At 45.9% G+C, this 14903-nt stretch overlaps 2 protein-coding genes across 5 annotated transcripts in view; one reads left to right on the top strand and one right to left on the bottom strand.

Annotated features, from left to right (window-relative positions):
• Positions 1–5572: 5572 nt before the first annotated feature.
• Positions 5573–10971, bottom strand: fam210aa (family with sequence similarity 210 member Aa). 2 transcript variants are annotated; one of them, XM_084192953.1, is made up of 5 exons: positions 10874–10971; positions 10305–10339; positions 9675–10087; positions 9009–9120; positions 5573–8814 (listed from the first exon to the last, which is right to left on the bottom strand). In XM_084192953.1, exons 3-5 carry the CDS (start codon positions 10058–10060, stop codon positions 8515–8517), a joined length of 798 nt encoding a protein of 265 aa, XP_084049079.1. In that variant the 5' UTR covers positions 10061–10087; positions 10305–10339; positions 10874–10971; the 3' UTR covers positions 5573–8514. The 2 variants fall into 2 exon arrangements, with proteins under 2 accessions (XP_084049079.1, XP_084049080.1); XM_084192954.1 differs by lacking the exon at positions 10305–10339 and having other exon boundaries at positions 10874–10959.
• A 69-nt stretch (positions 10972–11040) lies between these two features.
• The window catches only part of rnmt (RNA (guanine-7-) methyltransferase), a 37818-nt gene continuing 33955 nt past the window's right edge, over positions 11041–14903 (top strand). The window contains exons 1-3 of one of the 3 annotated variants that reach the window (XM_084192950.1): positions 11041–11300; positions 11778–12054; positions 12251–12377. In XM_084192950.1, coding sequence (XP_084049076.1) covers positions 11866–12054; positions 12251–12377 — 316 coding nt within the window. In that variant the 5' untranslated portion in view covers positions 11041–11300; positions 11778–11865. Of the gene's footprint in view, positions 11441–11777; positions 12055–12250; positions 12378–14903 lie in introns of all 3 variants that reach the window. The other 2 variants (XM_084192952.1, XM_084192951.1) reach the window with 2 other exon arrangements.

The raw sequence follows: 14903 nt of genomic DNA, 5'->3' as shown, positions 1-14903 counted from the left end.
AGACTGTTCTCTCTGCTACTGCACGGCAAGCGGTACCGATGCACCAAGTCTGGAACCAACAGGACCTTGACCAGCTTCTACCCCAAGCCATAAGACTACTAAACAAGACTCCAGCCACCCAAGCCATAGACTGTTCTCTCTGCTACTGCACGGCAAGCGGTACCGATGCACCAAGTCTGGAACCAACAGGACCTTGACCAGCTTCTACCCCAAGCCATAAGACTACTAAACAAGACTCCAGCCACCCAAGCCATAGACTGTTCTCTCTGCTACCGCACGGCAAGCGGTACCGATGCACCAAGTCTGGAACCAACAGGACCCTTACCAGCTTCTACCCCAAGCCATAGACTGTTCTCTCTGCTACCGCACGTCAAGCGGTACCGATGCACCAAGTCTGGAACAAACAGGACCCTGACCAGCTTCTACCCCAAGCCATAGACTGTTCTCTCTGCTACCGCACGGCAAGCGGTACCGATGCACCAAGTCTGGAACCAACAGGACCCTGACCAGCTTCTACCCCAAGCCATAGACTGTTCTCTCTGCTACTGCACGGCAAGCGGTACCGATGCACCAAGTCTGGAACCAACAGGACCCTGACCAGCTTCTACCCCAAGCCATAGACTGTTCTCTCTGCTACCGCACGGCAAGCGGTACCGATGCACCAAGTCTGGAACCAACAGGACCCTGACCAGCTTCTACCCCAAGCCATAAGACTACTAAACAAGACTCCAGCCACCCAAGCCACAGACTGTTCTCTCTGCTACCGCACGGCAAGCGGTACCGATGCACCAAGTCTGGAACCAACAGGACCCTGACCAGCTTCTACCCCAAGCCATAGACTGTTCTCTCTGCTACCGCACGGCAAGCGGTACCGATGCACCAAGTCTGGAACCAACAGGACCCTGACCAGCTTCTACCCCAAGCCATAGACTCTTCTCTCTGCTACCGCACGGCAAGCGGTACCGATGCACCAAGTCTGGAACCAACAGGACCCTTACCAGCTTCTACCCCAAGCCATAGACTGTTCTCTCTGCTACCGCACGTCAAGCGGTACCGATGCACCAAGTCTGGAACCAACAGGACCCTGACCAGCTTCTACCCCAAGCCATAGACTGTTCTCTCTGCTACCGCACGGCAAGCGGTACCGATGCACCAAGTCTGGAACCAACAGGACCCTGACCAGCTTCTACCCCAAGCCATAGACTGTTCTCTCTGCTACTGCACGGCAAGCGGTACCGATGCACCAAGTCTGGAACCAACAGGACCCTGACCAGCTTCTACCCCAAGCCATAGACTGTTCTCTCTGCTACCGCACGGCAAGCGGTACCGATGCACCAAGTCTGGAACCAACAGGACCCTGACCAGCTTCTACCCCAAGCCATAAGACTACTAAACAAGACTCCAGCCACCCAAGCCATAGACTGTTCTCTCTGCTACTGCACGGCAAGCGGTACCGATGCACCAAGTCTGGAACCAACAGGACCTTGACCAGCTTCTACCCCAAGCCATAAGACTACTAAACAAGACTCCAGCCACCCAAGCCATAGACTGTTCTCTCTGCTACCGCACGGCAAGCGGTACCGATGCACCAAGTCTGGAACCAACAGGACCCTTACCAGCTTCTACCCCAAGCCATAGACTGTTCTCTCTGCTACCGCACGTCAAGCGGTACCGATGCACCAAGTCTGGAACAAACAGGACCCTGACCAGCTTCTACCCCAAGCCATAGACTGTTCTCTCTGCTACCGCACGGCAAGCGGTACCGATGCACCAAGTCTGGAACCAACAGGACCCTGACCAGCTTCTACCCCAAGCCATAGACTGTTCTCTCTGCTACTGCACGGCAAGCGGTACCGATGCACCAAGTCTGGAACCAACAGGACCCTGACCAGCTTCTACCCCAAGCCATAGACTGTTCTCTCTGCTACCGCACGGCAAGCGGTACCGATGCACCAAGTCTGGAACCAACAGGACCCTGACCAGCTTCTACCCCAAGCCATAAGACTACTAAACAAGACTCCAGCCACCCAAGCCATAGACTGTTCTCTCTGCTACCGCACGGCAAGCGGTACCGATGCACCAAGTCTGGAACCAACAGGACCTTGACCAGCTTCTACCCCAAGCCATAAGACTACTAAACAAGACTCCAGCCACCCAAGCCATAGACTGTTCTCTCTGCTACCGCACGGCAAGCGGTACCGATGCACCAAGTCTGGAACCAACAGGACCCTGACCAGCTTCTACCCCAAGCCAAAGACTGTTCTCTCTGCTACCGCACGGCAAGCGGTACCGATGCACCAAGTCTGGAACCAACAGGACCCTGACCAGCTTCTACCCCAAGCCATAGACTGTTCTCTCTGCTACCGCACGGCAAGCGGTACCGATGTACCAAGTCTGGAACCAACAGGACCCTGACCAGCTTCTACCCCAAGCCATAGACTGTTCTCTCTGCTACTGCACGGCAAGCGGTACCGATGCACCAAGTCTGGAACCAACAGGACCCTGACCAGCTTCTACCCCAAGCCATAGACTGTTCTCTCTGCTACCGCACGGCAAGCGGTACCGATGCACCAAGTCTGGAACCAACAGGACCCTGACCAGCTTCTACCCCAAGCCATAAGACTACTAAACAAGACTCCAGCCACCCAAGCCATAGACTGTTCTCTCTGCTACCGCACGGCAAGCGGTACCGATGCACCAAGTCTGGAACCAACAGGACCTTGACCAGCTTCTACCCCAAGCCATAAGACTACTAAACAAGACTCCAGCCACCCAAGCCACAGACTGTTCTCTCTGCTACCGCACGGCAAGCGGTACCGATGCACCAAGTCTGGAACCAACAGGACCCTTACCAGCTTCTACCCCAAGCCATAGACTGTTCTCTCTGCTACCGCACGTCAAGCGGTACCGATGCACCAAGTCTGGAACCAACAGGACCCTGACCAGCTTCTACCCCAAGCCATAGACTGTTCTCTCTGCTACCGCACGGCAAGCGGTACCGATGCACCAAGTCTGGAACCAACAGGACCCTGACCAGCTTCTACCCCAAGCCATAGACTGTTCTCTCTGCTACCGCACGGCAAGCGGTACCGATGCACCAAGTCTGGAACCAACAGGACCCTGACCAGCTTCTACCCCAAGCCATAAGACTACTAAACAAGACTCCAGCCACCCAAGCCATAGACTGTTCTCTCTGCTACTGCACGGCAAGCGGTACCGATGCACCAAGTCTGGAACCAACAGGACCTTGACCAGCTTCTACCCCAAGCCATAAGACTACTAAACAAGACTCCAGCCACCCAAGCCATAGACTGTTCTCTCTGCTACCGCACGGCAAGCGGTACCGATGCACCAAGTCTGGAACCAACAGGACCCTTACCAGCTTCTACCCCAAGCCATAGACTGTTCTCTCTGCTACCGCACGTCAAGCGGTACCGATGCACCAAGTCTGGAACAAACAGGACCCTGACCAGCTTCTACCCCAAGCCATAGACTGTTCTCTCTGCTACCGCACGGCAAGCGGTACCGATGCACCAAGTCTGGAACCAACAGGACCCTGACCAGCTTCTACCCCAAGCCATAGACTGTTCTCTCTGCTACTGCACGGCAAGCGGTACCGATGCACCAAGTCTGGAACCAACAGGACCCTGACCAGCTTCTACCCCAAGCCATAGACTGTTCTCTCTGCTACCGCACGGCAAGCGGTACCGATGCACCAAGTCTGGAACCAACAGGACCCTGACCAGCTTCTACCCCAAGCCATAGACTGTTCTCTCTGCTACCGCACGGCAAGCGGTACCGATGCACCAAGTCTGGAACCAACAGGACCCTGACCAGCTTCTACCCCAAGCCATAAGACTACTAAACAAGACTCCAGCCACCCAAGCCATAGACTGTTCTCTCTGCTACCGCACGGCAAGCGGTACCGATGCACCAAGTCTGGAACCAACAGGACCTTGACCAGCTTCTACCCCAAGCCATAAGACTACTAAACAAGACTCCAGCCACCCAAGCCATAGACTGTTCTCTCTGCTACCGCACGGCAAGCGGTACCGATGCACCAAGTCTGGAACCAACAGGACCCTTACCAGCTTCTACCCCAAGCCATAGACTGTTCTCTCTGCTACCGCACGTCAAGCGGTACCGATGCACCAAGTCTGGAACCAACAGGACCCTGACCAGCTTCTACCCCAAGCCATAAGACTACTAAACAAGACTCCAGCCACCCAAGCCATAGACTGTTCTCTCTGCTACCGCACGGCAAGCGGTACCGATGCACCAAGTCTGGAACCAACAGGACCTTGATCAGCTTCTACCCCAAGCCATAAGACTACTAAACAAGACTCCAGCCACCCAAGCCATAGACTGTTCTCTCTGCTACCGCACGGCAAGCGGTACCGATGCACCAAGTCTGGAACCAACAGGACCCTGACCAGCTTCTACCCACAAGCCATAAGACTGCTGAATAGTTAGTCCGGGTAGCTATTGGTTAACTACTAAACTATCTACACTGAACAAACATATATAAACGCAACAATTTCAAAGGTTTTACTGAGTTACAGTTCATATAAGGAAATCAGTCAACTGAAATAAATTCATTAGGTCGTTATCTATGGATTTAACATGACTGGGAATACAGATATGCATCTGTTGGTCACAGATACCTTAAAAAAAGGTAGGGGCGTGGATCAGAAAACCAGTCAGTATCTGGTGTGACCACCATTTACCTCATATAGCGCGACACATCTCCTTCACATAGAGTTGATCAGGCAGTTGATTGTGGCCTGTGGAATGTTGTCCCACTCCTCTTCAATGGTTGTGTGAAGTTGCTGGATATTGGCAGGAACTGGAACACTCTGTCGTACATGTCGATCCAGAGCATCCCAAACATGCTCGATGGGTGACATGTCTGGTGAGTATGCAGGCCACGGAAGACCTGGGACATTTTCAGCTTCCAGGAATTGTGTACAGATCCTTGCGACATGGGGCCGTTCATTATCATGCTGAAACATGAGGTGATGGCGGTGGATGAATGGCACGACAATGGGCCTCAGGATCTCATCACGGTATCTCTGTGCATTCAAATTGCCATTGATAAAATGTTCTCCCGAGTGGCGCAGTGGTCTAAGGCACTGCATCGCAGTGCTAGCTGTGCCACTAGAGATCCTGGTTCGAATCCAGTCTCTGTCATAGCCATACACGTGGTCTGCCGGTTGGACATACTGCCAAATTCTCTAAAATGATGTTGGAGGCGGCTTATGGTAGAGAAATTAACATTACGTTCTCTGGAAACAGCTCTGGTGGACATTCCTGCAGTCAGCATGCTAATTGCACTCCCTCAAAACATGTGGCATTGTGTTGTGTGACAAAACTGTACATTTTAGAGTGGCCTTTTGTCCCCAGCACAAGGTGCACCTGTGTAATGATCATGATGTTTAATCAGCTTCTTGATTTGCCACACCTGTCAAGTGGATGGATTATCTTGGCAAATGAGAAATGCTCACTAAAAGGGATGCAAACGCATTTGTGCACAAAATTTGAGAGAAATAAGCTTTTTGTGCGTATGGAAATGTTGGATAATCTTTTATTTCAGCTCATGAAACATGGGACAAACACTTTACATGTTGCGTTTCTACTTTTGTTGATCCTTTTTGCACTAACTCTTGACTCATCACATACGCTGCTGTTACTGTTTATTATATATACTGTATGTACATATCTACCTCAACTACCTGGTTACCCCTGCACTTCGACTCAGTACTGGTACTTCCTGTATATAGCCAAGTTATTACCTCGTTACCCCTGCACTTCGACTCAGTACTGGTACTTCCTGTATATAGCCAAGTTATTACCTCGTTACCCCTGCACTTCGACTCAGTACTGGTACTTCCTGTATATAGCCAAGTTATTACCTCGTTACCCCTGCAATTCGACTCAGTACTGGTACCTCCTGTATGTAGCCAAGTTATTACCTCGTTACCCCTGCACTTCGACTCAGTACTGGTACTTCCTGTATATAGCCATGTTATTACCTCGTTACCCCTGCACTTCGACTCAGTACTGGTACTTCCTGTATATAGCCAAGTTATTACCTCGTTACCCCTGCACTTCGACTCAGTACTGGTACTTCCTGTATATAGCCAAGTTATTACCTCGTTACCCCTGCACTTCGACTCAGTACTGGTACTTCCTGTATATAGCCATGTTATTACCTCGGTACCCCTGCACTTCGACTCGGTACTGGTACTTCCTGTATATAGCCAAGTTATTACCTCGTTACCCCTGCACTTCGACTCAGTACTGGTACTTCCTGTATGTAGCCAAGTTATTACCTCGTTACCCCTGCACTTCGACTCAGTACTGGTACTTCCTGTATGTAGCCAAGTTATCGTTACTCATTGTGTTATTATGTTTCTATTACTTCTCTCTGCATTGAAGGGCCCATTAGTACACATTTCACTGTTAGTCTACATCTGTTGTTTAAGAAGCATTTGACAAATAACATTTGATTTGAATATAGTTGTGTTGTAATAAAATAAAATGTCAGTTTGACATGAAGGCTTTCTACTCCAAACGTAGCCAACATTGTTAAGACTGGACCAATAACAATACTGGTCAAAAGTTTTAGAACACCTACTCAATCAAGGGTTTCTTTTTATTTGTACTATTTTTTAAGTTGTAGAAAAATAGTGAAGACATCAAAACTATGAATTAACACATATGGAATCATGTAGTATTTTTGGGTATATATTTTATATTTGAGATTCTTCAAATAGTCACCCTTTGCCTTGATGACAGCTTTGCACACTATTGGCATTATCTTAACCAGCTTCACCTGGAATGCTTTTCCAACAGTCTTGAAGGAGTTCCCACATATGCTGAGCACTTGTTGGCTGCTTTTCCTTCAATCTGCGGTCCGACTCATCCCAAACCATCTCAATTTGGTTGAGGTCGGGGGATTGTGGAGGCCAGGTCATCTGATGCAGCACTCCATCACTCTCCTTCTTGGTAAAATAGCACTTACACAGCCTGGAGGTGTGTTGGGTCATTGTCCTGTTGAAAAACAAATGATCGTCCCACTAAGCCCAAACCAGATGGGATGGCGTATCCCTGCAGAATGCTGTGGTAGCCATGCTGGTTAAGTGTGCCTTGAATTCTAAATAAATCACAGACAGTGTCACCAGCAAAGCACCCCCACACCATAACACCACCACCTCCATGCTTTACGGTGGGAAATACACATGCAGAGATCATCTGTTCACCCACACCGCGTCTCACAAAGACACGGCAGTTGGAACCAAAAATCTCAAATTTGGACTCCTGTGTCTGTTACTTGAACTCTGTGAAGCATTTATTTGGGCTGCAATTTCTGAGGCTGGTAACTCGAATGAACTTATACTCTGCAGCAGAGGTAACTCTGGGTCTTCCAGTCCTGTGGCAGTCCTCATGAGAGCCAGTTTCATCATAGCGCTTGATGGTTTTTGCGACTGCCCTTGAAGAAACTTCCAAAGTTCTTGAAATGTTTCGTATTGACTGACCTTCATGTCTTAAAGTAATGATGGACTGTCGTTTCTCTTTGCTTATTTGAGCTGTTCTTGCCATAATATGGACTTGGTCTTTTACCAAATAGGGCTATCTTCTGTATACCCCCCCTACCTTGTAACAACACAACTGATTGGCTCAAACACATTAATTGAAATGCATTCCTGGTGACTACCTCATGAAACTGGTTGAGAGAATGCCAAGAGTGTGCAAAGCTGTCATCAAGACAAAGGGTGGCTATTTGAAGAATCTCAAATATAAAAATATATTTTGATTTGTTGAACACTTTTTTTGGTTACTACATGATTCCATATGTGTTATTTCATAGTTTGGATGTCTTCACTATTATTCTGCAATGTAGAAAATAGTAAATATAAAGAAAAACCCTTGAATGAGTAGGTGTTCTAAATCATTTGACCGGTAGTGTATATTTGAATATTTCAGCAGATCTCACTGTGAATCTGTTTTCATTGGCAAGCTAATGGAGGACAAATACGTTTTAATATTTCAGATAAATCTCTCAGTATAACATTGTAAAAACAACAATAACCTTCTTGTAACATGAGCCAGTGTGAATGTTGTGGTTGTGACTGACTGCCTGGGGACCGTAACTGTCTAATAGAACATCTGCAGTGAACCAATTCAAAGCCCACTCCTCCACCACACATACCATGTTCTTCTGGAATCACTCCTTCATACAAATATTTCCCAGAAAATGTAGCACCCATTTTTCAACTTTTAACTCCATATAACTATTTTCCTCCTTACTTCCTGGATCCTTTGCTATTTGAGCAGGTGCAGCAGCCTACTATTTGCAGTCAAGCAGAGGTGAGAAGAGAAATGCTTTGATGTTATGAGTATGTGGTGTCTGATTAAATCAGTTTAGGGAAATGTGTCCAGCCATCCTTTTCAAGGGCTATAGTGGCCATATGAACATTTATTTAATTATATCCAGGAATTAACATATGATATCTACTCCGGCTTCTTTCTGAAAGACACTTTGTCTTTGGTCTCTTGGAGTTTCTCTGCCAACTTGTCCTTGTTATCCCCAATCCTCCCCGACAGACGATCTCTGGTCTCTTCCATCTTCTCTGACAACCTGTCCTTTGTCTCTTCCATCTTCTCAGAGAGGCGTTCCCTGGTCTCCTCCATCTTGTCCTGCAGGTACTCCTTAACAGGCGGTGGGGTGGTCATGTGACCATGTTTACGGAGGTACCTGATCGAGAGGGACGTCCCCCCTAATGTCACGGTGTACCTGGCTGGGGTGGCAATCTGACAATAAACAACATGGACATTGTGGTTAGTGTTAATGTGATTAGTATGATGTGTTAAGATTAATGTGGTGATTTAGCTCTGGACCAACACTCAAAATAATTGCCATTGTCCAACAAGCCAATCACAAACAGTCCAACAAGCCAATCACAAACAATTGCTGTCCAAACATGTAATGAGATGAGCATTCTTACCTTGTACATGGCATAGGCAGTCAGTGCATAGCCACTCTGGGAATGCTCCAACAGCTTAACAAGCTTCTCTGGGAATCCAACATACTCCAGAAACGGAACCACATTTACACCCCTAAATGGTTAATTTAATATGGTTAATTTTCTATGACACATCAAGTCAGTCAAGTGTCAACAACTAAAATAATTACCATCACTGGGCCCATCCTAGTCTGAGCCTAACTAAAGCAGGCTTAATGGCAGCTCTTACTGCCAGGCCAGACAACCCTGATTGTTTAATCAGAATACTGTACATCTAAATGAGACTCAGTGGTGTCTGCCAGGCAGTAACCTCAGGTTGACCAGGGATGGAGAAAAGCCCATTATCACTAATGGCCATATGGAGAGGAGCAACAGAAACAGTCTCAGAATAACATCTCACATGACCGTTTATGGGTTTTGTCTTTGCTCCTTCCTCTCATGTCAGGTTGCTAAATAATATCTTGATATCTGTACAACGTTACTCCTAACTTTCTGCATGGCAGCGTAGTAAAGAACTGTCTGTTGTAATTAATAACTAATTCCTTATTATGTACTTTGTATTTCATGCTGCATTTTTGTGATACAGAGCTCCCTTGCAAAAGAGACATTGGGACTTCCCTGCATAGATAAATATTAAATAAAACTTACTGCATGGCAGCATAGTAAAAGGTCCCGAACCACATTGAGGAGGTAATGAGGTGAAGGGGGATCATCACCTTCCCATACTGCTTTAGAGTTCTCCTGAACCTCTGGACCAGACCAATGGACCGGTCCCCCATGATATCCTCCTGGCCTGGGTCAACATTGCTATGGCCCTCTTCTGTGGTGGGCTTACGGGGTGCTGTGGTCCACACTGCTCCTGATGTGCTCACCCAGCGTGGACTGAGACTGGGGCTGAGGCCAGGGTTCCTGAGGAAGTAGGAGGCCATCCGTGGACCCAAGATGGTGGACGGCTCGCAGGTAACTGGGCCCAGGAGCATGGAGCGCAGGGCAGCTGATTGCCACAAGGCTCTCTGGTTAAAGAGACGCTGCATCTTCTGACTTGCTGCTTAGTCCACCCTCTGTAGCAAAACAACACACTATATTATACATTTGGTTCCATTGAGCCTTTGTATTCACACGTTTTATTCAACAACATAGCAAAAACCAATCATTATTGATGTGATCAGAAAATAGTTGCATTGATTTCTACAGTGGATGACATTAACGCGACTATAGTGCAATACTTGGTGCATGTTGAATGTATAAAACAGTCATACAGAACAATGCCATAGCTACCTTAGAATAACGGTTCAGTAAAGTTGATCCAGTTGCTGAAATGGAAGATAACTAGCTTAATTGTGCTTATCTAGGATAACCATCCAACTCAATGTTCGATCACTCACTCACGGTCAATGAACTTCTATCTAGATATTCAACCACAATTTCATGTTGGAAGCTCGCTGGTCGCTACACAAAACAAATCAAAGCATGAATTGCATTAATAGTTTAAAGATGGGCAACACCTCGATCAGCCCAACAACGTTATTGAACCAATGTTGCATCATAAATTCTGCAGTCAAACTTTTCCATTATGTAATCAAATTGTCACCCTTTTTATACTATTGCTTTCAAGTCTACACATACAATTTGATGCATACTTTGGATTTCACAGAACGCACTGCAAAGCAATACTGCAAGGCAAACGCAGCGTTCCATTGGAAGTGAATGTACCGTGAATCGCGGTACGCACGTCGTTAGCCAGCTAGCCGGAGGGGTTAGTCAGCAACATCGCACAACGTTGATGGCGACACAAAATGTAAGCCACCTACAAAACGTACACTTATCATATATCTAAAGGAACGTACTTGACAATCCGACATGGTATTTCGGTCTTTCCACCCAGGCTAAAATTGAGATTTGTCATTCAGCAGAAAATCCTCCCATGTCGCATAAATATTACGTCAATGATAGGCCCGCAAGGACTTGTGGGAAGAGTAGTGCAGATACACAGCCAAACACGCCATTGACGTTTATTGCGTTTTCTACCAAATTGAAAGCGTCACTTGATCACCAAAACAAAATTGAAAGCATGTTGATTTTCTTCAGATATTACATCGTGTTCCCCTATAGCTAATAGATAATGTAAAAAAAAGTAATATTACATAATGGCTGTCAGTCATGAAAAAGCATCCATTCGTACTCCGTGCCAGTGGGGGGGGGGATACTGTATATGTTGGTGTTGGAAACTACAAAATTACGACCGTCTCAGATGCATAATGGCGGAAAACTCAAGTGAGTGGGAACACTGTGGTTATTCCAATGTTATGTGGTGTTGTAGCTAAATGTACAGTGCCGTTTGTTAGCTAGCTTTTTTCATGTTTTCAACACGTTGAAATAATTACATTGTTCTTAATCTTTGCACCAAGCTACTTGTAAGTGTGTGTTTTATATGTGTGCATGTGACGCTATCCAGGATGAAATATTCTTAGCTAGCTAACGGTTAGCTTGCTACTGTAACTAGTTAACTAGCTGGTGCTAATTCCACTCAAACTGAGTACACATTGTTATTATTGATCTGTTTCCAGTTCAGGAGCTGCTAATCTCATATAGAAAACACAAACAGCGTTTATACTGTCTAGCTAGCTAAATAATTTAGATACATTTGAAAACTAAGTAACGTTAGCTAAGAAGATACATTTCACTAGCATATAGCTACCTAGTTCTGTGCAAGTAAATAACATATCTCTTGATTTTACAAATTATTTGCAGAAGTTTACAGAAGAAGTTGAACGTGCCATTGCTATCCTTTTGACAAAACTCTCTCCTGCCAAAGTTGACTCTTCTCTGACCAGTGGAGATGGCAGAGGTTGATCAGACTGTGGATCTGTCCGAGGCAGAGGCAGAGGCAGAGACAGAGACAGGAGAGGGTGGGAACGGGCATCTGTCTTCCAGTGCAGACCAAAACAGTGGGTCCAGTACAGGACAGAAGTCTACCACCAAGAGGAAGCATGAGGAGGAGGACGACAGCTCTCCAACTAAGAAACGGGTAAGAAATTGATGAATTAGAAAGGATCTGAACTGATTAATTAGAGAACTATTGAATGATAGATCAGTGAATCATCTCTCTTTCTCCCCCTGTCTCTCTTTCTCCCCCTGTCTCTACTTCTCCCCCTGTCTCTCTCTCCCCCTGTCTCTACTTCTCTCCCCCTGTCTCTCCTTCTCTCCCCCCTCCTATGTTCCAGCATGGTCATGGAGAAAAGGTGGCAACCCATTACAACCTGCTCCAGGAGACCGGCCTCGCTGCCAGGAGCCAGAGCAGAATATTCTACATGAGGAACTTCAACAACTGGCTTAAAAGTGTTCTAATTGGTAAGATTCTAATATATATTGTTTACAGGAAACTCATTCAACAAATCTAGATGAAGTGTGGAAAAAGGACTGGGGGGGGGCAAATATACTTCTCCCATGGGCAAATAAACTAAAAAGTGGTGATGCTATTAATTTAAAACATTGTGATAAATAAAAAAGTATTCATTTTTCCAGTTTCATTTAAGGACCAAAGGATTGACAGCAGTTCCATATAGATTGCAAAATAGTTGGGAAGAGATTTTTGACGTATCGATTCCATGGCAAATGGTTTATGAACTGATACGTAAAACGATGCCGGATTCAAAACTTAGAATTTTTCAATTTAAATTATTAGACAAAATTCTTGCAACCAATAGAATGGGGGATACAATCTTCCCAGCTCTGCATATTTTGCTGCGAAGAGACAATCATTAGATCATTTGTTTTGGTTCTGTCCATTTGTAGCTTGTTTTTGGTCACAGGTCCAGGAATGGCTGAAGGATTGCAATATTTACCTGGAGCTAACCCTGCAGATAGCACTACTGGGTGATCTGAAAAGTCATAGTCAATCGATCAATAATATAATAATACTTTTAGCAAAAATGTTTATTTTCAATTTACAATCTGTAGAAACAATGAGAATAGAAAGGTTCAGAACTTTTGTGAAACATCACAGTACAGTTGAACAATATATGGCAAATAGAAATCCAATATGGATGGTGTTAAGAGATAGATGGGAGGGGTTGAATGGAGCTGAAGGTTGGGACTAAAACAACTAATAACAACAAAATAACTAATTTAAAACATACTGTGTCCATAATAAGTATATACAGTGGGGAGAACAAGTATTTGATACACTGACGATTTTGCAGGTTTTCCTACTTACAAAGCATGTAGAGGTCTGTAATTTTTATCAGAGGTACACTTCAACTGTGAGAGACGGAATCTAAAACAAAAATCCAGAAAATCACATTGTATGATTTTTAAGTAATTAATTTGCATTTTATTGCATGACATAAGTATTTGATCACCTACCAACCAGTAAGAATTCCGGCTCTCACAGACCTGTTAGTTTTTCTTTAAGAAACCCTCCTGTTCTCCACTCATTACCTGTATTAACTGCACCTGTTTGAACTCGTTACCTGTATAAAAGACACCTGTCCACACACTCAATCAAACAGACTCCAACCTCTCCACAATGGCCAAGACCAGAGAGCTGTGTAAGGACATCAGGGATAAAAGTATAGATCTGCACAAGGCTGGGATGGGCTACAGGACAATAGGCAAGCAGCTTGGTGAGAAGGCAACAACTGTTGGCACAATTATTAGAAAATGGAAGAAGTTCAAGATGACGGTCAATCACCCTCGGTCTGGGGCTCCATGCAAGATATCACCTCGTGGGGCATCAATGATCATGAGGAAGGTGAGGGATCAGCCCAGAACTACACGGCAGGACCTGGTCAATGACCTGAAGAGAGCTGGGACCACAGTCTCAAAGAAAACCATTAGTAACACACTACGCCATCATGGATTAAAATCCTGCAGCGCACGCAAGGTCCCCCTGCTCAAGCCAGCGCATGTCCAGGCCCGTCTGAAGTTTGCCAATGACCATCTGGATAATCCAGAGGAGGAATGGGAGAAGGTCATGTGGTCTGATGAGACAAAAATAGAGCTTTTTGGTCTAAACTCTACTCGCCGTGTTTGGAGGAATAAGAAGGATGAGTACAACCCCAAGAATACCATCCCAACCGTGAAGCATGGAGGTGGAAAAATCATTATTTGGAGATGCTTTTCTGCAAAGGGGACAGGACGACTGCACCGTATTGAGGGGAGGATGGATGGGGCCATGTATCGCGAGATCTTGGCCAACAACCTCCTTCCCTCAGTAAGAGCATTGAAGATGGGTCGTGGTTGGGTCTTCAAGCATGACAACGACCCGAAACACACAGCCAGGGCAACTAAGGAGTGGCTCCGTAAGAAGCATCTCAAGGTCCTGGAGTGGCCTAGCCAGTCTCCAGACCTGAACCCAATAGAAAATCTTTGGAGGGAGCTGAAAGTCCGTATTGCCCAGCGACAGCCCCGAAACCTGAAGGATCTGGAGAAGGTCTGTATGGAGGAGTGGGCCAAAATCCCTGCTGCAGTGTGTGCAAACCTGGTCAAGACCTACAGGAAACATATGATCTCTGTAATTGCAAACAAAGGTTTCTGTACCAAATATTAAGTTCTGCTTTTCTGATGTATCAAATACTTATGTCATGCAATAAAAGGCAAATTAATTACTTAAAAATCATACAATGTGATTTTCTGGATTTTTGTTTTAGATTCCGTCTCTCACAGTTGAAGTGTACCTGTAAAAATTACAGACCTCTACATGCTTTGTAAGTAGGAAAACCTGCAAAATCGGCAGTGTATCAAATACTTGTTCTCCCCACTGAATGTATGCGAAAAAATAATTCCGATTCTAAACTACTATAAAAACTGTTCCCACTGCTCTGATTGGACTACAGTAGATTCGTCAGAGCAGTCTGTTGGACCATCTGAGCTGGA

Source organism: Coregonus lavaretus (assembly GCF_964263955.1).
Source record: "Coregonus lavaretus genome assembly, contig: HAP1_SCAFFOLD_223, whole genome shotgun sequence".
Lineage (NCBI taxonomy): Eukaryota > Metazoa > Chordata > Actinopteri > Salmoniformes > Salmonidae > Coregonus > Coregonus lavaretus.
Note: the sequence above shows the minus strand (reverse complement) of the source record. Positions and strands in the feature narration are given on the sequence as shown.